The sequence below is a fragment of the Sarcophilus harrisii genome, chromosome 6 (assembly GCF_902635505.1).
Source record: "Sarcophilus harrisii chromosome 6, mSarHar1.11, whole genome shotgun sequence".
In the NCBI taxonomy this organism is placed as follows: Eukaryota; Metazoa; Chordata; class Mammalia; order Dasyuromorphia; family Dasyuridae; genus Sarcophilus; species Sarcophilus harrisii.
In genome coordinates, this window is record NC_045431.1 from 146,569,615 (window position 1) to 146,595,612 (window position 25,998).

At 34.5% G+C, this 25,998-nt stretch overlaps 1 protein-coding gene across 2 annotated transcripts in view; it reads right to left on the bottom strand.

Annotated features, from left to right (window-relative positions):
• Positions 1 to 5,509: 5,509 nt before the first annotated feature.
• Positions 5,510 to 25,998, bottom strand: part of PPP3CA (protein phosphatase 3 catalytic subunit alpha) — a 359,353-nt gene continuing 338,864 nt past the window's right edge. The window contains exons 11-14 of one of the 2 annotated variants that reach the window (XM_031941910.1): positions 18,781 to 18,865; positions 14,464 to 14,561; positions 11,190 to 11,219; positions 5,510 to 8,127 (exon numbers count right to left, since the gene is read on the bottom strand). In XM_031941910.1, the coding sequence (XP_031797770.1) occupies positions 7,931 to 8,127; positions 11,190 to 11,219; positions 14,464 to 14,561; positions 18,781 to 18,865 (410 nt within the window). In that variant the 3' untranslated portion in view covers positions 5,510 to 7,930. The remainder of the gene's footprint in view (positions 8,128 to 11,189; positions 11,220 to 14,463; positions 14,562 to 18,780; positions 18,866 to 25,998) is intronic. The other variant, XM_031941911.1, reaches the window with a different exon arrangement.

Genomic DNA, 25,998 nt, shown 5'->3' on the forward strand with positions numbered 1-25,998 from the left:
TGCTATAACATTAATGGGTATTATATTATCTTCTCCTCTTCTTTTTCTGGATTATTTTTACTAATGAATATCTTTTCCAATCTTCTAGATTGACTCAGAACTTTTCCATAATTTATTTTGTTAAATTTTCAATTCTATCTCCTCTTATTATGTGTTTATTTCACTTATTTGCTAACTTTTTTTTCAACTACTGCTATGCCATATATTTCCTTTTTAAATTTGCCATTAAATGTTCTATTGTGATAATTTATATTTTGATTCAGTTATTTCATTAGTTCTAAATACTCTCAGAGTTCTTATGGCAAGTTCATTCTCTTTTGTAGACTTTTAGTAGTAGTTATTTTGAATTTATTCTCTTTTTTTGGAGCATTCTTTTATCTTAGCTTATCTTTCTGCATTGGGCAGCTAAGTGGCATAGTGGATAGAGTGCTGAGTCTGAAGTCAGGAAGACTCCTTTTCCAGAATTCAAATCCAGTTTCAGATATTTAACCCGCTGTGTGGCCCCAAATAAAACATTTAATTCTGTTTATCTCAGTTCCTCATCTGTAAAATGAAATGGGGAAGTAAATGGTAAACCAATCTAGTATCTCTGACAACAGAACCCCAAAAGGGACTAAAAAATGATGGATATGACAGCTTGCTAGGTTGGATTTCTTCCTCTGAAAACTACCTGTTCATATTCTTTGATCATTTATCAATAGGGAAATAGTTGCTCTTATTGTAAATTTTATTCAGTTTCACTATATATTTTAGAAATGAGACCTTCATCAGAGAAACTTGGTGCAAAGATTCCCCCCCTCCCCCATACACTTTCTTGCTTACCCCTACATCCTTGATCCTCATTTTAGGCAGCATTGGTTTTGCTTCTTCAAAAACTTTTTAAATTTTATATAATCAAAATGATTCATTTAAAATTCTTTGAATTCCCTTATCTTGTTTGATCATAAACTGTTCCCCTTATCCACATAAATGATAAATGATTTGTCTTCATGAATTTCTGGCTGTATCAGCTGCTATTCTTCTTTCTTTGTAGTGGGAATTAACATTTATAGTGTCTCATGTATATCAAACACTTTGTTCAATACATTTACAAATACCTTATTTGAGATATACCACAACAACCCTGATGTTATTACCTCCATTTTATAGTCGAGAATACCCAGACAGAGTTTAAAGAAGGTTATATAGCCAGTAGGTCTCTGAGACTAGATTTGAACTCATTTTTCTGAATGCAAGTTTAGGGCTCTATTCACTGTTTTAGCAGTTCTCTCTGTTATAGTTATTCTCTATGATATATAACTTGAAAGACATTCACAAATAGTCTTCTTTCTTCCCCATCATTTTTAGTTTAAAGAAAATTGATTAGAAGGGCAAGACACATGGAAAAGAAATTCTCACTAGTCTTTGTTAGATATATGCCTTCTCTGATTAGAAATGTCATTCCTATATTTTACATCATGATCAAGAAATCTGAATCCCATTTTCTTATGCCACCTATCTGCTTACTTCCAGATATAACTTTCGTCTTCTGTATCCTTTACTTTTGATGGGAAACAGTGAGAAAAACACAACCTGTGTTTCTTCATTTTCTTGTCCAATACTTCATCATCATTGGTAATAATTTTTAAGGTCCATTTGAGCTCTAATTCTATAGCTTTATAAATGAGGATGAAATTGAAGAATTTCATGCATATGGGAGAAAAGGAAATTGACGAGATTTTTCTAGCATCCTTGAATTATGCTACATCAGGAAGGGTATGCTCTTCATTCTAGTAAGAACAACCTTGCCCAATTTATAAATATTGAGAAAGTTCAAAGTAAATACTTATAAACAACTTTGGAATCCTGGGCTACACTTAATATGGAGAAAGAAATAAGTTCATATGAAAATAAATTTTAGTTTTAACCTCTATACTTAGAACTCTTTACCAGCAATGGTCCTAGTAACATCTTGCCCAATTTATAAATATTGAGAAAGTTCAAAGTAAATATTTATAAACAACTTTGGAATCCTGGGCTACACTTAATATGGAGAAAGAAATAAGTTCATATGAAAATGAATTTTAATTTTAACCTCTATACTTAGAACTCTTTACCAGCAATGGTCCTAGTAACATCTTATTACATCTTAATAGTCAAATCACTAGTAGATCACTAGCATATTTAATTAAAGTTCTAAGAATATAGTTTTTTTTAACTCATGTAAAAAATGAGAAAAAAACTACATAAATTTTCTTCTTTTAATTATAACCATCCATAGTTTAGAATTGACATTCACTTTGAGTTTATGCTTAAAAACATATAATCTTTTCCCAAAGGAAACAATGAAAAGCTAAAATAGAAAGAAAATACAATTTTGCATGTGAGTATTGCCTGACCAAAATATCCTACTCCTGTGATTTTATAAAATTTGGACAGCAAATATTTTTGGTAGTATGGAGTACATTCATCAATCAGTTAATATTAAACAAAATTCTTTATAGGAAAGGATCTTATAGGTTCTTATAGTCTCTAATTTTGAGAAAATTCTACTGCAGCATCCAAAATGACCATATGATCCTCCAGGCCCTGATGAAATAGCCTCAATGAAAAGGGAGTTGTTAAATTGTCTTATTCTTTATAAAAATCTTCCTTAGAACATGAGGAAGTTCTCCACTATGCTGAGTTGACTTCCTCTGGGATCATAGAGAGGGGTTCACAGAATGGAAAGACTTAGATTATTTGTGATTTGCATACTTAGAAAGAATGCCCAAATCAATGACATCATAGACATTTTGAAACTTTGCCTCTACTCACTATAATTTTTGAATTACTCAGCTTTCACCAGAATCAATTCAACTTTCTTCATTACAGTGATCATATGATCAAGGAAAAGGGAAGTTTCTAGTGGTGTGGAAACCAACATTATTTGTTAATCCCATAGATTTTTGGGGGGTGATTTTTTTTTCTAATGGTAAATTTTGTTTTAGTTTTTCTCCTAATTAAATGGTCCCTGAGCCATAAACATAGGAGGAAAAAATCTTCCTTAGGTTGAGATGAAATTCTTTGAAATCTTCTCCTTTGGGTTTACAGTGACTACAAAAATCCTTCAGATATTGGAAAATTGGTATCATCTTTTTTTAGTCTTCTCTTCCCAGTTCTTCAATTATTGCTCATAAGACTTAATTTGCAAACTAAGTCAAACTAATCAACCTTTTCAAATACCTTCTAATTTGCTAATGTCTTTTAAAAAAATGACACTCAGAAACAGTCATATATTGCCTCTCTGGATATATTGTGTTATTATTTATGACTTTAGAATAGTACAGAAAGGAATGCTTTTGAAAGAGAGACTTTTTCAATTAATGTCTTAGTAATTATTGAGTAGAATATAAATTCAATACATGTGCAGTAAAAGTTATATAACAAATGGAATAGACAAGCCAGACTTTTAATTTCTTTTCTATTCCTATCCTTCTACATAATGACCCTAGTTATATGCGTACTAATATCCCTGATTATCCTAGTGGCAGCAGTTTAATGGGGAAAAAATGAATTATCTCAGGACAGTGGATGAATATGGGGACTTGAGTAGTAGAAACTTCATAGTCAAAAACTGGTCCCAAGCTGTGTAGTAGCTAAATGGTACAAGGAGAGAACATTGCATCTGAGTCAATAAGATCTGAGTTTAACCTGCATCAGACTGACCTAACTGTGTGACTCTGACCAAATCACTCAATCTTTATAAGCATCAGTTTCTTCAACTGTAAAATGGGAATAGTAATAGTGTCTACACCCCAGGGTTGTGCGGATCAAGAGATATTTGTAAAGTGCAAAACACTGTTCCAGTAACATAGTAGGTAATTAATAAATACTTGTTTATTTTTTCCTTCCAAGTTACACTTTTCAGTCTTATCATATTACTTCTTTTCTTCCAACTCATAACTCTCTTTGAGATTCTCATAAACCATATTTCATTACTCATCTCTCTCTTTGTACTTGTTGTCTATCTCCAACAGCTGGAATGCAATCCTTCCATCACTTAGCATCCTTTATTTCCTTTAAGACACAGGTGAAGCATCACCTCTGAAGTTTTCTCAGATTTTCTCCCACCACCCCCCAACTCTAGTTCATAGTGCTCTTCTTCCAAAATTTCCTTGTATTTAAAAAAATTAATTACATACATATTATCTTTCTTGATATGATGCAGATTATGCAATCTCCTGGAGAACAAGGACTATTGCATTTTTGTCTTTATATTATTAGTGTCTAGAGCACTGCCTGGCATTAGGGGGTGCTTCACAAATTCTCATTCACTCTCGCAACTGAATTTTTTTGGTTTCTTCCAAGTTCAAGCTAAAATCCCACTTTCTTTAGGTAGTCTACCTTAACTCCTGTTAATCCCAGTGCCTTCCTTCTGTTATTTCCTATTTATCCTGTATATAGCTTTCTTTGAATAAATTTTATTTTATATTTGCCTCCCCTATTAGTCTGTTAACTCCTTGAGGGCAGTGATCAGCTTTGCCTCTTTTCCTACCCTAAATTATTAGCACGCTGCCTCACATACAGTAGACATTTACTAATTAAATATTACTCAATTAATTTACATTCAATTTATTATGAATCTAACATAATAGATATGCCCACTGCTCAAGTAATTTCCTTTAATATATTGATGCAAAAAGGAAAGACAAGACAAATATATTTCATTACTCTTGTCTTCCCCATTCCTACCACTGTTCATTTGTACTTTCCATGGCAATCTGTCACTTCCATGCTCTCTGATGATATTCTTATCTTTCAAGACCTGGTCAATCTGTAATGTTGCCATTTCAGAGGTCTATCTTCCTCTCAATTCAATCTCTATTTGAGCTTTCCTACACATTTGATCATTTCCTACCTCAGATTATAGTTACTTGTGAATGTTTGTTTTCCTCTTCTCCTTCCCATTAAGATTTCAAACCTTCTGAAGGCAAAACACTGTCATATTTTCATATCTTTATGTCCAAAGTACTTAGAACAGTTCTTTTTTGGAAGCAAAGGAGAAAATTTGATTTAAATTGAAGTGAATTTTCCACCCATCCTATTCTCCCACCTTCTTGGGAATAGAGTGTTTGTTTCTTTTCCTTTGTTCATAAGATATAAGAAAGGATGATGGTGGGAAAAAATGTGGGCTGAAAAATCAGTGGACACTCCTTGCTCATAATCCTCAAGAGGCTAAATAAAACAGAAAGATGGATGTTTTCCCTTGACCCTTAACACCCTTTGCTCTTTACCTCCCCATCTGTGTATTTGTGAATCTTGGTCTCCCCAAGAGTTCATTAACATAAGCATCTCTGAAACTCAACAGCCTCTACAATACAGGAGCACAATAAAGAGTGATTGGCAAAGCCTCTCAATTTTGGAGAAATAACTACTTCTAACAATCTCTCCCCCCCCCCCCCCCAATCCTCTTAATATTGTATCTATTATATGTGGTCTTTTCTTTCCTAAATGTTGCCCCCAAACACCAAGCAATACTCACATCAACTGCTTTTTTTGTCGTTTTTAATGTCAAATGTTTATTTCTATGCCATAATTGCCTCAAGCACAATTTTTAAAGGAAAAGAACCAAAAAGGAAAGAAAAAGGTTTTTTGTTTTTTTTTTTTTCTCATTTTCCATGATATTTTCTCTGTAGCTAAAATGGAGGAAAAGAAACACCATGGTACTATAACCATCATTGCTTTCATACTGTTCTAGAACGCTGCATCTAAATATTTTCTGGGGATGTCATTTTTGAGTCAAGAGAAATTTTCAACAGGGAGGAAAATGGTTTTCTGGATTCAGAAAATTGAGCAAAGAAATATTTATAACATGTCGATCTTAGTACACTATGAATAAAAAGTGCCATTTTCTGATTAATGTGTTGGGTATACTATATATTGCATTAAAAAAAGAATGCTGAAAATGAACAATATCAGGAACAAGAATTGAAATTTGGTCTATCTTAAATCCTTAATCAGCCAAAGTGCCAATATAGCAATTTCCTACCAATACAGAGACAGCTTTTTCTTCTGAGAGAGAAAGTGCCAGTTTATACTATTTTCTTTTAGGGATCATAGAATCTAATCCAGTTGCAACAACTTGATAATAAATTTGATTTCCTTCTTAATTTGGAAAAAAAATCATGGATTTATGATCAGCTGCCACATTCAAAAGAGCCTCTGGGTCTTGTTTTTTCAAAAAAGATTTCTTTCTTTTTTAGAGTGGGATAATATGCCACCCAGATGATTTAATGAAAGCATGCACCATACCCACCAGGCCCCAGGAAGCCTGTTCCAAGTAAAAAGGGGGATGCTTGGTAGTGGGTCCAAAACCTGGAGGATATATGGTGGTTGTATACACAAAGACCTTCAGGGGAGACTCAGTGGACAGGAGGAGAGTTCTTTAAGTTCATGCACATTTTTATTGAGTAGTAATATAAAATGCTTTTTTTCATTGTTACAAGTGCATGCTTTGCCAACATTTCAGAAGTCAAATTACAAAGGCAAGGCTTTAGGCTGTAGTGAATTACTTGGGCACTTATACATTTGTTAAAAAATATCAATGGACTGTTTTGTTGTTGTTGTTTTCAGAATGAACCAGTTGTAACCCATTAACTGATATACAAAGGGAAAAAAGTGAAAAAATTACACATTTTGTGGCACGCGACAGAACAGAACAAAATGACTAAACCATTATGACATTAACAGTTACCATGCATTTAGTTTCACATGTAACTACAAACTTATTTAAATTTCACAAGGTTTGCTAAACATGCTAACCATCTATATGTGCACCAACAAGCTTATGTTAAAAACTTTTAAGAATACTCTCCCCTTTAGATTTTTTTTCAAAGCTTTTTTTGATTACAAAATTTCAAAGGCATTAAGCATTTTTAGAGAATATAAAGTACGCCAGTATACATACATTTCCAGTATAAGTCAGACCACTAAGCGCATTACAGTCCCATACAGGCCTATATAGCCATTTTTTTCTTAAAAAACATGCATAGGCAGATTTTTTACAGAATATAGATGCTTTGCACTGCACTTAATATGGTGTCTTGTTCACTATACTTAAAAATGCACCACTCATAAATATTTAAATTCAGCAAGCCACAACCAAGATTTGATTTACCAAAAACAAAAACAAAAATCCTAAATATAAACAGCAAAAAAAAGATAGATGTAATTATTCCAGTTTTTTTTAAACTTAAAGGGAAAAAAAAAAGATATTCATTGTCAAATGAGTAAGATAGTGTAATATTGAAAGAAGGGCATTCAAGCACACTAAAGAAACCTGAGGTAAGCAATAATCTGTACAAAATTAAACTGTCTTTTTTTTTTTTTTTTTTTTTTGGCATTTTTAACAAATTTGCAACAACATTCTTTTTTTTTTCCTTTTTTTTTAAGACTGCCTAATTCAATTTATAGCCATTGTCTGACAAGAATAGCAAAACATTATCAATAAATAGTCCTTATTTAGTTTGTACATCATTTTGTTAAAAATGTTTGATGACATCCATTTTTAGTGCTGCAACTGTAAACGTACAATAGAGTAAGAAATTAGACAAAGTTTTCATAGCCAGTAACATAATAAGAGGCCTTTCAGTAACCTATCTAGGAATTCCCAATGTATTCATTTCTTTTCTTTTTTTTTGAAGGTCTATCCCAAGGAGGTGTTTACTGCCCCCACCACATATCCATCAAAATGTAGTTTACTATCTCTTTTTCTAGATGATATTGTAAACTGAATCCACCACCTGGCCCCCAGAGCAAGTAAGCTACAATCAGAGGCAAGACTACCCAACTGCTGATGTGCAGTAATCCCCATCATGCCCTGCAGCTTGAAAAAGAAAGAAAAGAAAAGAAAAGAGAAAAAGAAAGGAAGAGGAAAAAAAGAAAGGAAAGAAAAGTGAACGGGAAGTGGTCACTGAATATTGCTGCTATTACTGCCATTGCTGTCAGTGCCATTAGTCTCTGAAGAGATAGCCTTGTTGATGGAGTTAAGGTTGGCATCAGAGGGCATGGCATCTCTGCGAGGAGGCATCCTCTCATTAATTCGGTCTAGGCCCTTGGCCTCTTCGAAGCTAGTGATCTTATGTTGTGGTGAAAATCCTTTGATAGCTAAAGAGAAGATCATTAAAAAAAAAAATAGGAGAGTTAGTCTGAGGAAAATGAAAGGACCCCACAACATATCATATCACTTATCGATTATTCAGTGAGGGAAGGATTCCTTTAGTGGAGAACAAAGTGACAGGACCTGAAGACGACACGACAGACTCCTTACCATACCGGGAGAAAACTTAAGGGTTTGAAAACAGCCAATGTCTCTTGCCAACCAAAGTGTCCTCTTGAGCAAGTCAAACTGTAAACATTTTTTCTTGTCTTCATGAGTTTAGCTCAAAGAACTCTGGAGTGGACAGGTAAGTAATATTGGCCATCAGGAACAGTTCTTAAGGCACAGCAATGATTGTCCACATCATTTGGCATTGTGTGAAAAGCTCCAGACTCAAAAGAAAATATTTCTCTTTTCTCCACCCTGACTCCCCTCAGTAGTACCTATGAATACAATAGGATTCCTTGTTCTTTTGGAGAGTAACACTAAGCAAAATTGGGAAGAATCTAGAGCAGAGGAAAGGGAGAATTATGAAAGAAATCACTTTCAGCCCTTCCCTGGATGTCTTAAAATCCCAGGAAGAAATCTTGGCCAAACAGCTATAATCAATGGGAAATGGAGAAGAATGAAACCACTTAGCTGTGTTCCCTGATTAACTTTAGCAAACTGTGGAATGGGTGATAGAGTGAGAGTAAACCTCATAAAAATTGAGACCAATCAAATTAGTGACTTGAAAAAAAGAAGAAAAAAAAAAAAGCCTGCCCTTCAGCAGAGATGTGAACAGTCCAAACTGATGTCATCAGGCACCCATTACTACCTGATTCAAATGGGAAAAAAAAATTACACCCCAAACAATCTATTTTTAAACAAGAATATTTTGAAATTAAGGAAAACATAAGAAAATCCTACTGACAGTTTTTAGTATAAACCTAAAGAATCCGATTTGATTTTATCAGAATCAATTAAGTCTACTTCCCCTGATCCTCAGTGTACATGAAGATAAGGCATCTGTACAAATATAACTGAAAAGCCATGGAATAAGGACATCCACTAGGGACCCAAACTTCAAAATATTTAATGGGGAGCCAATGACGTCAGTTTGTTCTAAATCCTGTGAAGAACATGCCAGATAATTAAGGGCCAATCACCAATGCTGAGTTGAGCTACACTGTTCCATGAATCTCTAAAAGAAGAATTCTGAGTACCATTGTCCCACTCAAGTTGAACATGAGAGTAAAAAAAAAAATCTTAGGGTTACATTTATCAAATTTCCTGTGCAAATATGCAATATTCTTCCATAAGTAAGAAAAAATGGAAATATATTGTTTCAAAATTTAATCGAGTAGATGGTACATATTTACATTTTTTTAAACTGGGAAAGCATAATGGTGATTAGTCAATTGTGAGAGGAAGATGGGGAAATGAGGAAAGACCAAGGCCCATAGCAAAGCTTCTCAATTCTTCTTTAATTTAGAAATAAATCATGTAAAAGCAAAGATGTCTAATGAGCCCACAACCTGAAGCCTAAACAAATTACTTAAGGATGATATTAAGTGGATCTACTCTTTTGCTAAACTACTATGAATACTTTAGTACTTTTATGAAAAAAAGCAAGCTTTCATAGCAATTACAATTTATCAAATAATTTTGTTATTTAAAGAAGTAAATGTGGAACCCTTAGGTTGCAGTAGCCAACCAATGTTTGTGATAATTAAAGATAAAACTTGAAAAAATGTTTAGTCCTGGAATGGGGCTCCATATTCAAGTTTTGGGTTCCAAGAGGATTTAATATCTCTCCTAGTCATGAAGAATGTGCTCTGCTGTAGTTGCTGGTCAGACAATGAGTATTAGCAATTTACATTGGTAGTATACTTAACACAACACAGAGTCACAGAAACCACAGAAAACAGCCAAACTATTAACGAAAATGCACACTGCAGATTAGAATTTGCCATTAGGAATAGATAATTCCCACATAAATAGCAGTTTACTGACTGCTATTTAGGAAGCAGTTGTATTTTCTCTTACTATGCTATCATTTTTTTTCCCACTGTTTCAAAATCATTACCAAATTCAAAGTGGTCAAAAGTAACATTTTCACATCATACCAAGGGACTATAACTACACAATTTGGGGGAAAAGAAAAAAAAAGTCATCTTGCAAGAACAAAATACAACTGAAGAATTTGTTTTAAAGGGGAACTTTACATTCTTCTCATAAATTTCTTTATATAATGTAAATATGTTAAAATGCATTTTAATTAAGAAATTCTTTAATATTTAAAGAACAATAGATTAAATCACCATAATATGCCAAGGATCAAACTTGGTTTTCCTAAAACTCCTAGAGGAGAGGGTTTGTGTTTTGTTCCTTTTCATGTCTCTTACAGTACCTGGTTTGGTGCGTTGCATGAAGTGGGCACTCAGTAAATGATGTTTGACTGATTTTCCTCAGTAAAGAGTTTCTTCCATGGCAGCTAGACATTTTTTGGTGTTTCTCTAAGTTGTGTCTGGTGCTAATTGTTCTGCTACTATAACTTTACCTTAGTTAGAGTACCATCTGATATGACCAGCAGAAATAAACATCAATGAAGCACCATTTCAGTGAACGTTTTCCTAACATCCTTTGAAGTCTATATTTAACTATTTCCTCACCTTTTTTTTTTTAATGTCTAAATGAAAAAAATTCATTTGAAGGAGGACCATGGCTCCACCCTAAAAATAAGGCTTTTCAAGTGTGTGAGATCAACATTTACTATTAGCTGCCATAGCTCCCACCCCACATTGTTCATGCAATTTTTTCTTTTCATGTGATGATACTGAGTAAAATGTACACAAATTAGAACATCAGAACTTCATGAAGAAAAAAACAAACAAACCATAGAAAGGACACTTTCCCCTTTAAAGCAAGAACATATTGGTTAATACTGAGCCACAACTGTTAGCCCAACACCCACACACTCTGTACAAGCTACAGCAAAAAGAAAGAGAGAAAGAAAGAAAGAAATGAATACACCCAGCAGAGCCCTTATCTGTTGTAGACACAACAGAAAGGGGACTGGCCAATTTACCTTCATCAGCCTCAATAGCCTCAACAGTAGCTGAAGAGAAGAAAGGGGGTGCAAAACGAATGAGAAAAATGAGCAGAGGATTTGTAATTCTAAGAACAAGTCAGTGAAGAGCAAAAGGAGCTAATAAACTGATGTTACTGTAAGGGCTAGAATCTAGCAGAGAAGACAACATAGAGAAGCTACAAAACCAAAATCAGTTTCATCTCCAGGTCGACCTATGCAATTAAAATTGCTTTGAGATTTTGCTTTTCAGTTTTGATCAGTGGGGAATTAACCTTTTAGAAAATAATTAACTTTTTTAGAAAAATTATGAGAGTTGGATTTTTTTTTTCTTATTGAGGAAGGTATTTTCTAAGAAAAAAAAAGATATTCCCCTAAAATGTACATCTGATCCACAAGTTCATGGAAAAATCCATCAGTTTTAGTAAGAATAGATTGATTCATTTACATCTTTAAAAATCCCAAACAAAAGGTAGGGACATAGAGGCTGTGACCTAAAGTCACATGTACACAACTTCTGAGTAAATATTAGAAATTTCTGGTAGTGGAATACAGATTTAGGGGAAGAAAAAAAATGCACACAACTTGTCATAGTTACTCATATACTTATTTCCCTTGAGCTTTTGAAACCCTCCCTGTCCCAAAGGAAAAATCACACCCAAATATCCTGAAAAAAAAAAAAGTCATACATTAACAGGGGGAAAATTATGTTAACAAAATTTCTTCTTTCTTGTTAGCTAGGAACATAACCACTTTCCTTTCCTTTGTTATGAGAGCATTATTGGGGGGAAAAAACAGCATAAGAGATTAAATATTTAAGGGGAAGAGATGATTACAGCAGTATTTTAAGGAAATTCTAGCTATCCTGTCAGTCTCAGAATGTTGTGTAGGAAGAACTCCAAGCTACAGCTGCAATTTTTATAATGGGAGGGATGAAAGGTCCATAATCACAAATATAGTATTCATTCTATTTATCTCACCTCCCATAATTGGTTTGCTTAGTTATAGAAAGTGTAAAAAAAAAAAAAAAAAAAAGGTTTTAATATTAGAATTCTACTCCAAAACTTTCATTTGCCTTTTTCCCTTTTATTCTTGGTTTGGAAACTATAGCACTTATAAAGTGCCCACAAAATCAGAGGGCTAGAAAGTGATCAGTTTAGCTGCATTTGCTTTAATAACTGTTGAGAAGTCCCAGAGCCCTTTCCTGAAAATCAAGGGATCAGAGGAAAATTAATTTTGAATTTGTGATACTGGCTATAATTTAAAATAAAAACTAAAAGGTTTATATTCTCAAGACAGAAAACACTTTCCCCAAAATGTGTCTTTTGGTCATACAAACTAAAATAAATATAGCAAACCAATGGATTTTTTAAAAAATCAACATATTTAAAAGGAATGCAGTAATTTGGGTGAAAATGAAGATGAAAATCTGGGAACAAAATAAAACAAAGGATTATCATAACTCAAATATGAAGATAAAACTTTGGAACTATACCAACACTGTCACTCAGAAATAAATAATGACCCTCAATCAAAGTATCTTATGAAAATCACTAGACATATTTTTTGGCAGTGTGTGTGTTATTTCTCCAAATGTGTTTAACAGAAACCATGTAGATTTCAGCAAATTTGGTTGCTGTGCATTCTGTGCAAATTAATGATGCATATACAGTAATGTTCTACTGAGCAAGAATATTGCAATGTGAGAGGTTTTGTGGGTTTTTAAAAGTCATTAGAATAATTCTTTTCAGCAATAAATTAGAGGGTAATTTGCTAGTATAATACTATGTATTTTTTTCTACAAGTATTAACAGTTTTTGTCTTTGAGCAAGAGAATAACTGTATTGCCATAGGGCCAAATCCATACATAAATCAAAAAGAATTAGGCAATAAAGCACAGCTAAAGTAACAATACTTTACCCTGCAGAACTGAGACAAGTTTCTTGGTACAGCTGCAGCCTTATCCAATTTACTAAGTAATGCTAGTATTTTTCTTCTATGGTCATCTGTAATCTATCCTTCATCTCTGTTGCTCGTCCACTGTTGATTATATGTTGCTTCCCCCATTACCTTGTGCAAATGGAGAGCAAGGACTATCTTTTAAAGCCTTTCTTTGGACTACCCTTGGCATCTTGGCTATGCTCTATAGCAGGTGCTTAATAAATGTTTGTTGACTTGACAAAGTTGAACATTACTTTTTGCTTGGCTTAAACATCAATTAAAAAACCTTAACCATTAGAATACCTGCATGTTGTTGATTAAGAAGGCAGAAATTGAAAGAAAAAAAAGAAAGAAAGAAAGAAAAAAAAAGAAAGAGAAAGAGAACTTGAGGGAAGAAACAGGAAAATAAGCAAGAGGCCGAGACTACGGTGCCAATACAGCTTTTTCTTTTCCCCTCCTTTCCAGGTTCCCATTAATAGCAAGATAACAAAAATCATTATAACAAGCCTGTCATCCATGCATGACGATAATAATTATCAATAGCAATACAAATTCTAAATTGAAGCATAGAGAAGAAAACCACATATTCTCACCCAAGTACTGGGACATAGATGTTATGATTGTCATGCAATTTATATTATAACTTGAATATAAAGAAATTTAGTTTTATTTTTATTTAGTTCCTAAGTGGTACGCTTATTTCAGTGAAAACACATTGGCCACTGCCCATTTCTGATTAAAATGGAGAAGGAAGATCATCATTTTTATATGGGATCATTTAAAGTCACCCACAACAGCTATACTTAGGGGCAAATTTTTGGCTCTGCCTATATCTACATAACTGGCTTAACTATTAGATTAATTCAGCCAAGCCATCATTTAAAATGGTTTAAGTTGCACAGGCAGTTATGGTCAGTGAATAAAAGATTAATTTTATGGACATTAATATTTAGTTCCGAATCTCTCTCTTTTTTTAAAGTATCAAATGGAATCAGTCATTGGGGAGAGATAGCTAGACTCTGTGGTCCAGATTGCCAAACCCTTACTTTCTCCCACTGGTAGGCCTTTGAGCTGAGGTTTTTTTTGGCATCAGGGAGGGCTGTGATGAGCTGAGGACCAAATTTAAAGGAATGCCTCTTTATGAGGAATAATGACCATGTGTTTATCTTGGAGCATTTGAGAAATTCTTTTATTAAAAGTCATGGGTTTTTTCCTCAGCTCAAAAAAAAAAAAAAAAAAAAAAAAAAACGAAAAACTAAGAACACATTTTGAATCCTGTTGCTGCTGGGGGCAGGGTAATACACAGACAAACATACTGGTGGGGTCTGCTTACCGCTCTGTAGGGTTTGTTTTCCTCCAGAGAGCACCCCGCTGGGAAGCATGCCCGTGGGAGTCAGGCCTTTCAGAGTCAGCACACTCTCACTCTCTTCTCTATAGGGGATAAAGAAGACAAAACCATCACCTCTTTTTTTTCCTCTCTCCTTTTTCCTTCTCTCTTCAGAAAAAGGAAGAAACTCTATAAAGAGAAAGTGTTTGGGTATTGACTCTAATGTTGCTCACATTATCACTTAGTCATCATTATTGCAGATGAGAGTGCCTTCAGATAGAGATGGACCAAGACATCAGAGGATGGGTGATATGGGTAGGTTTTGGTGTGAGTCATGAAGGGAGCACCCATACCAATCCAATATTGATTGAGAACTGGAAGAGGCCTTGGGGTCCTCAAATACCTCATTTTCACTGAGGAAACTGCCCTTTGAGATTAAGGTCCCATTAATGACCCAATTGAGATTATGACCATATGGCATAGTTTTTCTGACAATTTGCAATTTGTAGATCATCACTGGTACCAAACTGTCTGAATAGTGGGGGGAGAGAGAATAAGAAACTCCTCACCTAATTCTTTTATAGCTATTAGCTCCCAGATTTTCTTCTCCTCCAATTCACTAGGAAGCCAAGGTCTAGCCAGTGGGAATGGGCTACCATCTGTCCTATACAGCTTTGTTCTTTCCATCTCTTGTTCAGGAAGCAATGATCACATCAATAGCATATTACTACTAGAAAAGTGGTGATGAAATAATGTCCTCTATGCTCTACTAAATTCTCTTCCCTGGCTACCACTCCCAAATTGGAATGTATTTTCCTAGTAGAATATAGGCACCCTTAATTAAGGCTAAAGTTTCTATTTGTATCATTGGCATCTAGTAAAATAAGAGCTTATTGACCTTCTGTTGAATTAGAGGAAACAGATAAGGTTTCTGTAGGAAAGAACATATAAATTAAACCTTGAATATTGTAAGCAGGGGATATGATGAAGGAATGTATTCTAGCAACAAGATGGGAAATGAATGTTCAGAATGGAAATAGTAAACAGAATATTTTAGCTGGAATGGAGAATGTGTGAAGGGAGACTTCCAATGTCAAATTGGTGAGTCTGCATTTTTTCCCCTAGATCCTTCATCAGGTTTGTGACATGGTCAGATTTCTACTGTAGGTTTATTATTTTGGCAACTGTAAGGAGAATGGATTAGATTGGAGGGGGAAAAAAAGAAATTAGAAGCCTAAATTGGAGACTGTTACAACAATGTAGAAGAGACACGATGAGAACTGAAATTAGAATGGTGGCTATCTATATAAATGGATAGAAATGAACAGAAGGAAGAGATATTTAGGAGATGAAATTAGCAATACTTGGTGACTGATGAGATTGTGTTGGAAAAGTAAGCAAGAAGGATGAACTCACTGAAGATAATTCTGAAGCTGAGAATTTGGGTGGTTAAAAGAATAGTGAAACCCCTGACTTTAAGAAATGACTTCAAGAAGGAGTAGATTTAATGGTGAGATATGTTGGGAGCTCTGTTTGGCACATACTGAATTGACCCTGTCAGGCCAGATATGGAGGTCAGTGGGAAGAGATTATAAAAACAGGCAAGAAAGCATCTTAGACAAAGGATCTGAATCTGAAGAACACTAGGACTAGATGTGTGGGATCACTAATGAATTTTTGCAATAGTATATCTATGTATATGAATTAAGATGTTTTTTCTACAATTTAACAAATGACACTATGTGACAAGCTACTTCCTACCAGACTTTCCTCTCTGTAAAATAAGGACAATAATAATTATGGTCCTTACTTTCAAGGATTGGTATGGGGAAAGTTTTTTGGTAAATTTGAAAATAAAGAAATGTAAACTTTTCTTATCAGTGTTTGGGTCTTCCATGGACATTGAGCATTTATTTACAGGTACTACATAGTCTATAAGGCAATACTGCATAAAACACAGAGAGATCTGATCTCAAAGTCAGAGACATTGAGTCAATGAAGGGAGCACTCATAAGCAACCCAAGATTATTGATTGAGAGCTGGAAGGGATCTTGGGGTCCTCAAATATCTCATTTTAACTGAGGAAACTGTGCTCATTGAAATTAAGGTCCCATTAAGACACAACTGTGATTTGAACCTGGATCCTTCTACTCATAGTCTATTATTTTTCTAGCTACATAATCCTATCTGCCATGATGAGGAAAGATTTCAAGTGAATTGCTGTGCGAGTAGTTGGAAGACCATGAGTACAATCCTCTCACTGTGTAATAAGAAAGCATTGGCCAAAAGAGAGAGGAAGAACTAGCCATTGGACCTGTGGGTTTGCAGATATAAGAAAAAGCCTGGCAGCAAAATCAGAGTGGATGCTTTTGACTAAAATTAAGATTTAAGATTACATAAAATAGTTTTTTTTTTTCTTCTAGTCTCCCCTGTTCTTTATTACAACAGATCATTGAAATTGAAAATCAATGTGTAAGTCACATGCTCAAATACATACTTTGAACTTAAAAAGCAAAAATCTCTTTAGGGGATTAAAATTAAGTTACGTTAATTAGGAACTTTGCCTTAAGCAAAGACATTTGTTATCACCTTCAGGGAAGCCATTTTTCCTGGAGTCTTTAAATGTGTTTGAAAAATGTGCTTGTTTGATAACAATAGGAGGTTTTTTATAGTCTTTTAAATATGAAACTTAGAAAATTTTAAAATATTAGGTAGTCATTTATTATTCTTTACAAAGATTTATCAGAATAAGATAAATGGTGGCTCCCAAATGTTGCTGTTTTACAAAATTTAGTTAAAGGAATTTGAGACTTGGTTTTTTAAAAAATCCAGCTCTACGTATATACTCTAGCAGAGGAGAAAGATGAGTACTGATAGCTTCCCATTTACGGGCTGCCAGCTCTGGAGATTAAGGCCTGGGACAAATGAAGTTAAAATGCAAAATGACTCATTCACCAAAAAATCAACTTTTTACCATGGATAATATTAGAACTCTTACTTTAGAAAATACAAGGAAAACAAGGAACTGTTAGTGCAAATTTGAAACATACAATGAAAAAGTCTGTTCTTAATAACCTCTGTTGAAACAATGGTGTTAAAACATGAAAATGTCTTTATTAAATGATGAGTTCATTCAGCAGGGCTCTTAATCTGTGGTCCAAGGATATCAAGAGGCCTTAATTCATGTGTCGTATATCTTTATTTAGTACCAACAAAATAAGCAGCACGATTCAGCATAATAAATAATCAAACATAGCTTTTGAAAACTGAACATATGTCTTATGAGTATATATTTTGTGATTTTCCAAATAATGAAAATAAGAATAATATTTATATAATGCTTTAGTTTGCAAAACACTTTACAAATATCATCTCCTTTTTTTTTTTCTCATAACAACCCTGGGAGGTAAGTGCTATGATTATTGCTATTTTACAGATGAGGAAACGGAGGCATATTTATTAAGTGACTTGTTCAGGGGTCATACAATAGTAAATTTCTAAGTCAGGATTCAGAAATAGTAGCCTTTGAGTGCAGGTTCTATGTTCTATTCATGTGTTCAGTAAAATAAAAAAAAAATTTAAAACATTACTTAATTCATAATGCTGTTGCTCAATTATTTCATTCATGTTCAACTCTTTCTGACCTCATTTGGGGTTTTCTTGGCAAAGATACTGGAGTAGTTTGTCATTTTATAGATGAGGAAACTGAGGAAAATAAAATTAAGTGACTAGCCAGCAGGGTCATACAGCTAACAAGCATTTAAGACTAGATTTGAACTCATGAAGATGAGTTTTCCCGATTTGAAGCCCAGTACTCCATCTGCTGTGCCAAGTATCTACCCTAAATCCATAATAGCTTTTTGTTATCATGAATTTTCTTGATTAATAAATTACAGTATAATGACTGATAGGCAGCGTGGTAGATAGAGTGAAAGGTACTGACCATAAGCTCTGTGTTCAAGTTCCACCTCTAAAACATACTGGGCTCTCTGTCCTGGGCAAATCACTTAATCTTCTAGTGATCCAAGAAGTTTGCTATGAAGATGATGCACACTTTGCATTGATAGGAGTTTCTTCATCTAGAAATTCCCTGTACCAATCCAAACCAGGAGATAGGCCCCATAGATTTCACCTTTAATGGATTTTGTAAAGAATAACATCACAAGTCTTCCCCTAACATCTACTACTACTATCATTTGGGATTACCATCATCATTATTATTATTATTTTAATCTTCAAGAAGGATTGTCAGGCTCAAAATGGTTGAAAATTAAATATATAAACCTAATAAGAAAAAAAGTGAGTGAGAGTAAATGGTCCCACCTCAGAACTGAGAATACTCTCGCCATCTTGCCTATTGCTCGGATCTTGTTCCTGATAACCTCCTTCCGGGCTGCAGCTGTGGCTCCTGTGTTTTAAAACATAAAGTTTAAGAGTCAGTGACATTTATCTAATTGTGATTATTTATCTAATTAATGGAAATCATAACACACAAGAGATAAGAAGTAATTTTCTCAAATAAGTAGCTTATAGTTCATATAATAGATAACTTTTCCAGTGATCAGTCCCCATATGTCCATTTTTAAAACCCTCATTCCATATTCCCCAATTCCTCCCCTGCCCCACAATCCCTTCTCACCCCTCCATAGTAAATGGGAAAGAGGTTGTCTCTGCTGCTAACTATAGGCCATGTCTTCATGGTCTCCCAAGAAGAGTAGAAATAGAGGCATTGCAAAAACAGGTGGTTGGGCAACTGTCCACATAAGCTTTCAAGGTGAATCACAGTCAGACTTGTAGGAGATCCACTTATAAAAAGCAGTAAGATCAAGTTCATATAGACCCAGAATGAAACCCTAAGAGTAAATAAACCTGTGATACTGTGTACCCTTTAACACACAATGTTCTGAAAACATAATGTTCCTGAATCATTTGCCTTTATTTATAGTATTCTCTTCTAGATTTTCAGATTATTCAGACTTAAAAGGCAGAAGGACTAAGCTAGAAATTTTCTGTCATATAGTGACTGAAAGACCAGTGGTAAGGATAGGAATGCCCCGGTCTAAGTCTTATCTCTAATACATATTAGCTATGTGACCATAGGCATGTCACTTAAACCCTTGGTAACCCAGGCAACTCTCTGACACAACCCTCCCAGGCACAGGGACTAAAAAGTAATTGAATAATCCTTCAGAACAGAGAAAAGCTTATATTTATCCCCAGACAAAAAGAACTCATGCTCAGCTCGCTGGAAGATGCTCCAGTAGAGCTAAGTTGAGGATTTCCCTATTATGCTTACAATGAGACGACAATGCTGCTTTGGTAGACAAAGGTTTCATAATAGGAATTTCCCACACTGATTAAAGCACACATTCAGACTTGTTTCCCAGCAAACCAAAACCCCCAAACTTCAGAACATCAGACATTGTAGATTCTATCACTGCCGTTCACATGAGGAAGTCAGGCATTAGTTAAACAAATTCATCATTTTGTACATACAGAATGTAACTATAAAAGTATAAAGTGATTTAATTTTCATTTTCACTGTTTATTATTATTACTACAGATTATACAGTTGTTCACCCTCCCTCCTCATGGTTTGCTTATTCAATAACCAATGAACAATTCTTAAACTTGCATAATGTATTTAATAATATATGCAGAACTTACAATGACAGCTATGTATGTCCCTCTTAAACTTTATAATCCCAAACCAAAAGGAGACAGATCCACAGATTTTACTTTGTATAGATTTTACTTTTTATAGATTTTATGAGCTTTGATTACAAATTGAAGCAGAAGCACATCATTTCTTCTCTCCCTGAAGCTTATGATTACAGTTTAAGATTGTGTTCCTATATTTATTTCTAGGGATGAGTTCATAACCCTCAGTTATTTCTAATGGGGTAAACCACAGAGTGTAAGTAAGTAAGTAAGGTCTTGGGATGACCACTCCAAGTTTCATGTCTTTGTATGCAGTAGACAAAATAAGATTTCAACTGCTTCTCCAATAATCATAGAAAGTAAGCACTAAGTTACTACTGGGCTTATATCCCAAAGAGATTATAAAGAAGGGAAAGGGACCTGTATATGCACGAATGTTTGTGGCAGCCCTTTTTGTAGTGGCTAGAAACTGGAAACTGAATGGATGCCCATCAGTTGGAGAATGGCTGAATAAATTGTGGCATATGAATATTATGGAATATTATTGTTCCGTAAGAAATGACCAACAGGATGATTTCAGAAAGCCCTGGAGAGACTTACATGAACTGATGCTGAGTGAAATGAGCAGGACCAAGAGATCATTATATACTTCAACAACAATACTATATGATGACCAGTTCTGATGGACCTGGCCATCCTCAGCAATGAGATCAACCAAATCCTTTCCAATGGAGCAGTAATGAACTGAACCAGCTACGCCCAGAGAAAGAACTCTGGGAGATGACTAAAAACCATTACATTGAATTCCCAATCCTTATATTTATGCCCACCTGCATTTTTGATTTCCTTCACAAGCTAATTGTACAATATTTCAGAGTCTGATTCTTTTTGTACAGCAAAATAACGGTTTGGTCATGTATACTTATTGTGTATCTAATTTATATTTTAATATATTTAACATCTACTGGTCATCTTGCCATCTGGGGGAGAGGGTGGGGGGTAAGAGGTGAAAAATTGGAACAAGAGGTTTGGCAATTGTTAATGCTGTAAAATTACCCATGCATATAACCTGTAAATAAAAGGCTATTAAATTAAAAAAAAAAAAGAAAAAGAAAAAGAAAACACTAAAATGGTCTCAGGTCTTAATAATCTGCATTAAATATTTTTGTGTGTGTTTAAGAATCTTTAACTATCATTAAAAGCACAAATCACAGAGAATTATCCAAAGGTCATTTGTCTAAATGGCTAGAGGCCAGGTGATTTCTTTACTTTGGCTTCATTGGATGTCTTTCCTATTACTTCATGTTTTCCTATTGTTAGTTTGAACTCCAATGCATTGGGTTTTCATGTGGAAGCAGAAAATTCATCATTACACTTGGCATTCACAAAGTACATTTTAATCAAAGAATTGTAAAGTGATTAAGTAAGTTGTTGGTACCACTCCAGACCAATGAGTAAACCAAGGCACTCACAAGTGATGACAATGGAGATCAGGTGCATGATCTTTAAGTTGCTTGCTTTTGCTAGCTAACATTGCCCATACTGGTTGAAATTGGTAAGTGGATGAATTTTTAAAATTCAGATACAGATAAATGTCTCATTAATTAGGAAGAGAAGAGAATAAAATTAGGAGAATGAAAAACATATGGCAAGGGATACACAATGTAAATTTTATGGTAAAGGACAAAGTAAAAGAAAAAGTCAATTGAAGGAGCATTCAAAATGAAGTTATATAGGGAAAAGAAAGAAGGGAAAGATTAGGATGGAAATGAGGCATGTAGGACTTTTTATTTCAAGCCAGGGGTCTTGCTGCTCACAAAAAAAAACAAAAAAACAAAAAAACTGACATTGTGTGGTCTTATCCATTCTACCCTTTCAAAAATTTTCAGCCAGAATGTATTGCATGCTATGTTAACAGAATATAATGTTACTCACTTTGCCCCCCCTTCCCTCCCCGACTATCTTCACATGATATACAATCCTTTCCAGAAAGGACAGCTGCCTCTTAGTAAGTTTCTCAATGTTTCCTACAAAGTAGGTAAGTATCCTATTATCCTCTTTTGTAATACTAAAAACTAAATGATTTGACCACATATAGAATAAGAGAAGTCTTCAGTTAAGAATTATTTTCCTGGAAAAACTAACCTTTAAGTTACCATTACTTTTCCTTCAAGTCATTTTAACAGCATCTAACAAAATATAGGAATGGAATTTCTCAGTATTAATGTCTGAATTTAAATGACAATAGTTGAAAGGTAGCAGAATAAAATAAAGTGCAAAGGTATTACTCCTAATATACATAGTGCTTCCTGTCCTAGATTTTCAATACTGTCAGAAAGTCATTAGATCTTTTTTGTTCTCAGTATTTTTATTTCATTGCAAGTACTTGCAGGTCATAATTCAACATAAAGTCCAAGCAAAATGCACGCATTTGGAAGAGTTTTACTAGCTGTTGTTTTTTCATATTCAAGATTCTTGGAACTCTTTCTGCTTTCTTTAGGACAAAAGCTAAGTAGAAGACAATTGTATGTGCTGAAGAGAGTAGTCCAACTAAGGGCAGCTGAAATAAAAAGCTAATGACCAAGGAATCTTCGATGAGATCTCTCCCATAAAGGAACATCCCGATAGGTGCTCACTTCTGCAGGTTCTGGATAAGAAATAATTTACACATTACCCTCCATTGAAAAGGGGGCTTTAATGAATAAACATTTTTTTTTTTCATTTTTAGGGATAAAGTCATAGACTCTTTGTATTATCTAATAAACAATGATTCTTATTCCTTGATGCGCATTTCTTTCAAATATTAAATTGTTATTTTGGTGGGGAAGCAATCGAGATTAAGTAAGTTGTCCAGTATAACACAGCTAGTAAAAATCTGAGGCCTCATTTGAACTCAGGTCTTCCTGACTCAAGAACCAGTGCTTTATCCCCTATGCCACCTAACTTCCCCTTAGATACTAAATTCTAAAAGTTCTTAGTGTGGAAAGAGAGTCTCAAAGCCTGAGCTGTATTCTCAACAGTGGAACAAAATAAAGAGGCAAATGGAATGAGGTAGAACAAGGGAATTTTTAAAGGTCAGCTTTTCACATTGATGTCCTTCCTGCCCCTAATTCAACATCACATTGCTCTCTTGAAAAGTTTTAATACTAAATGCTAAGGTGCTGGTGATGAGGTGAAGTCTAGTTTCGGGGACTCCCAGTATGGGAACCAAAAATATGATGAGGTTTAGGTTTTGGGGTTCCCTTTCATAGGGAACCAAATGATAAGGTCTAGACTTAGGGAACCAAAATGAGATTAGGGTTTCTGGTGGTCAGGGAGTTAAATGATAAGGTCTAGTGGCAAGTTTGGGGTTCAGGGAACCAAATGGAGAGGTTAGGCTCCCCTGCCCTTGGGATTTGGTGCAAGGGTAGGAAGTTTTGGGGAACCCTCTTCTGGTAGCACAGAGATTCTCTGTAAAGGAATTTATAAACCCGAAAACCTAGATTGATAAAAGAGGTTTATTATAGGGATTGGGAAGTAAGGTTAGAAATCCTGACAGAGAGACATAAAGTCTCGTTAGGGAAATAGATGAGGGTAAAGAGAAGATAACACTGGAAGAGAATATTATTCCAGCAAGCAGAGGTTTCCTTGGCATAGCATGGCATGTTTAAAACCTCTGCAAAGAGAGGATCTTAGATTGGCTTTTTTATAGTAGGAGCTTTGGCTACAAGCTGAAGGGGGTTTGTGGGTGGAGTCCCAAGTTGGCTCAATTACTATTTGGATTTCAGCTTGAGCTGGAATTTGAATAGAATTAAATTAGTTTCTTTAATTCAATAAGGTTGCTCAGGACTGAACTAACCCCACCTAGATAACAGAATGTAACTGTTGGTCTTGTTTCCCTCAGGTGGAGTCCCTTGCTGAAGCAGAGTTGAAGGAGATTTTCTCCTTCAAGGAGTTTTAGAGTTTTGGGGTCCTTTCTTCACTGGCTACTAAGTGTTGGATCTGCCCATGGCAACTTCAAGCCTGGAGGAAACTAAAAAAATTGTCACAGAATCATAGAAATGAGAGACCAAGAGCTGATGATGTGACGTATTCTCACTACAGGGACTTTAACACTGTTTATGAGCTAAGCTGGCTTTACCTTATCTATTATGTTAACACATATTTATAAATTATGGATGGGTAGAAGCTGCTATGGTAGACACAAATTGTGATTTCTCCCTTTCCACTAATCTGGGGCTTCTTAACATCAAGTCCATGATTTCATTGGGTCCATAAACATGGACGTGGAAAACATTATATCTTTATTTTCACTAATCTCTAACTGAAACCTTAGGATCAATGATTTGTCGCAAAAGGGGATCCTACTGAGCTCCTCTCTCCCATCTTTTTGGTCCAGACCTATGATTTCACTAAAGAAAGGGAAATCCCTCTAACAATGGGGATCTGCAACTTTTAGTCTTAGAAAGATGCCAGGAAACACTGATGACATGCCTTGGATCAGACAGTCAATCACAGTATGTCAGAGATGGAACTTAAACCCAGTTGTACTGATTCGAGGCTTGTTCTCTATAAACCACATTACTCTGCCTCTTACAAAGTAAACATTAGGCAGGGGAACCTTGATGAGTCTATACTTGATTTCAACATTTTAGTATAAATTTAAAAAAATCTTCATGATAATGAAGAGGTATTTTTCTAGGTTCTTTTCCCTATATTAATCAAAAAAGAACTGGCAATTTATGAAAATCTACTTTGCTTTTAACTTTTGACAAAAATAAACAGCAGGTTATAGATGAACATGGTAGAAAAAAACTAATAAAGCTATAAATAATTTCTGTGAATTCCTTTAAACCTTAATGTTCTATTTTCTTGCAATGAGAAAGGAACAATGAGATGCATCTTGTATTGTCAGAATTATTGTGTAAATCTAAATAAATTAGGATGGAATGTTTCTAAAAGCATTTATTAAGTTCCTATTTGTGCAAAGTACCATGCTAAGTTTAAGACCCTAAATCTTCTACTCTACTTGGCAGTCATGAGACATTTAATTTGGAATGAGTCAATCCAAAATTTGAAAGCCCATTTTTACCTCCTGTTTTCCACTACTTTTGTTTAGGATGAAGGCTTGTATCTGACTAATTTTGGACATTAGCCAACATATTTTCAGATACACAAAGAATTTTGAATTTGACCTCTGATTTCATTAATATAGAAAGTCCCTGATAAGGAAACTCCTAGCAATATAGATTTTGCAATTTATAATCTTAGTTAATTGTCCAGGGGCACTGAAAAGTTAAGTGATTTGTGCAGATACATAGCAGTATATGACAGAAAATGAAATAAACGATCATCCATTTTTCTGTCCAATACTTCATGCTGTTGATTTATAGTTCATGTTAGGATCTGGCCAGTTTTGGACATTAGTCAACTAAAGAGTTGATATACCTAGTTATATACCCACATATGCATATTTATATATGGTTATGTCAATGACAAAGATTTTAATTTGGTCTTCCAATTTTGAGGTGCTTTGAAATGTGATAATTATGTCAGATTATTAAAAATTGTTTTTGTGCCAAATCATCATGTATAAACAAAAAAGGGAATTTTTGTGTCGAGTTGTCTATTGTATCATTGCATCCTTTTAATTAGTAACTTAGAAGGTTTTTAATTTCTGCAATCAAACGTGTTAGGCCTGACATGTAACTAATTAAAATATGATGGCTTTCAGGATGTGTGCTGGATGGTAGAATCACTGAAGCCTCTGTTATTAGGTTATATATGTTATATGTGAACTGTACAATGCACTAGAGAAGATGTGCTCACCATACCCTTTGACTCATCTGTTTAAATGTTAAAAAAGGAAAACAAAAAACCTTTTTGCCTAATATTGATCAT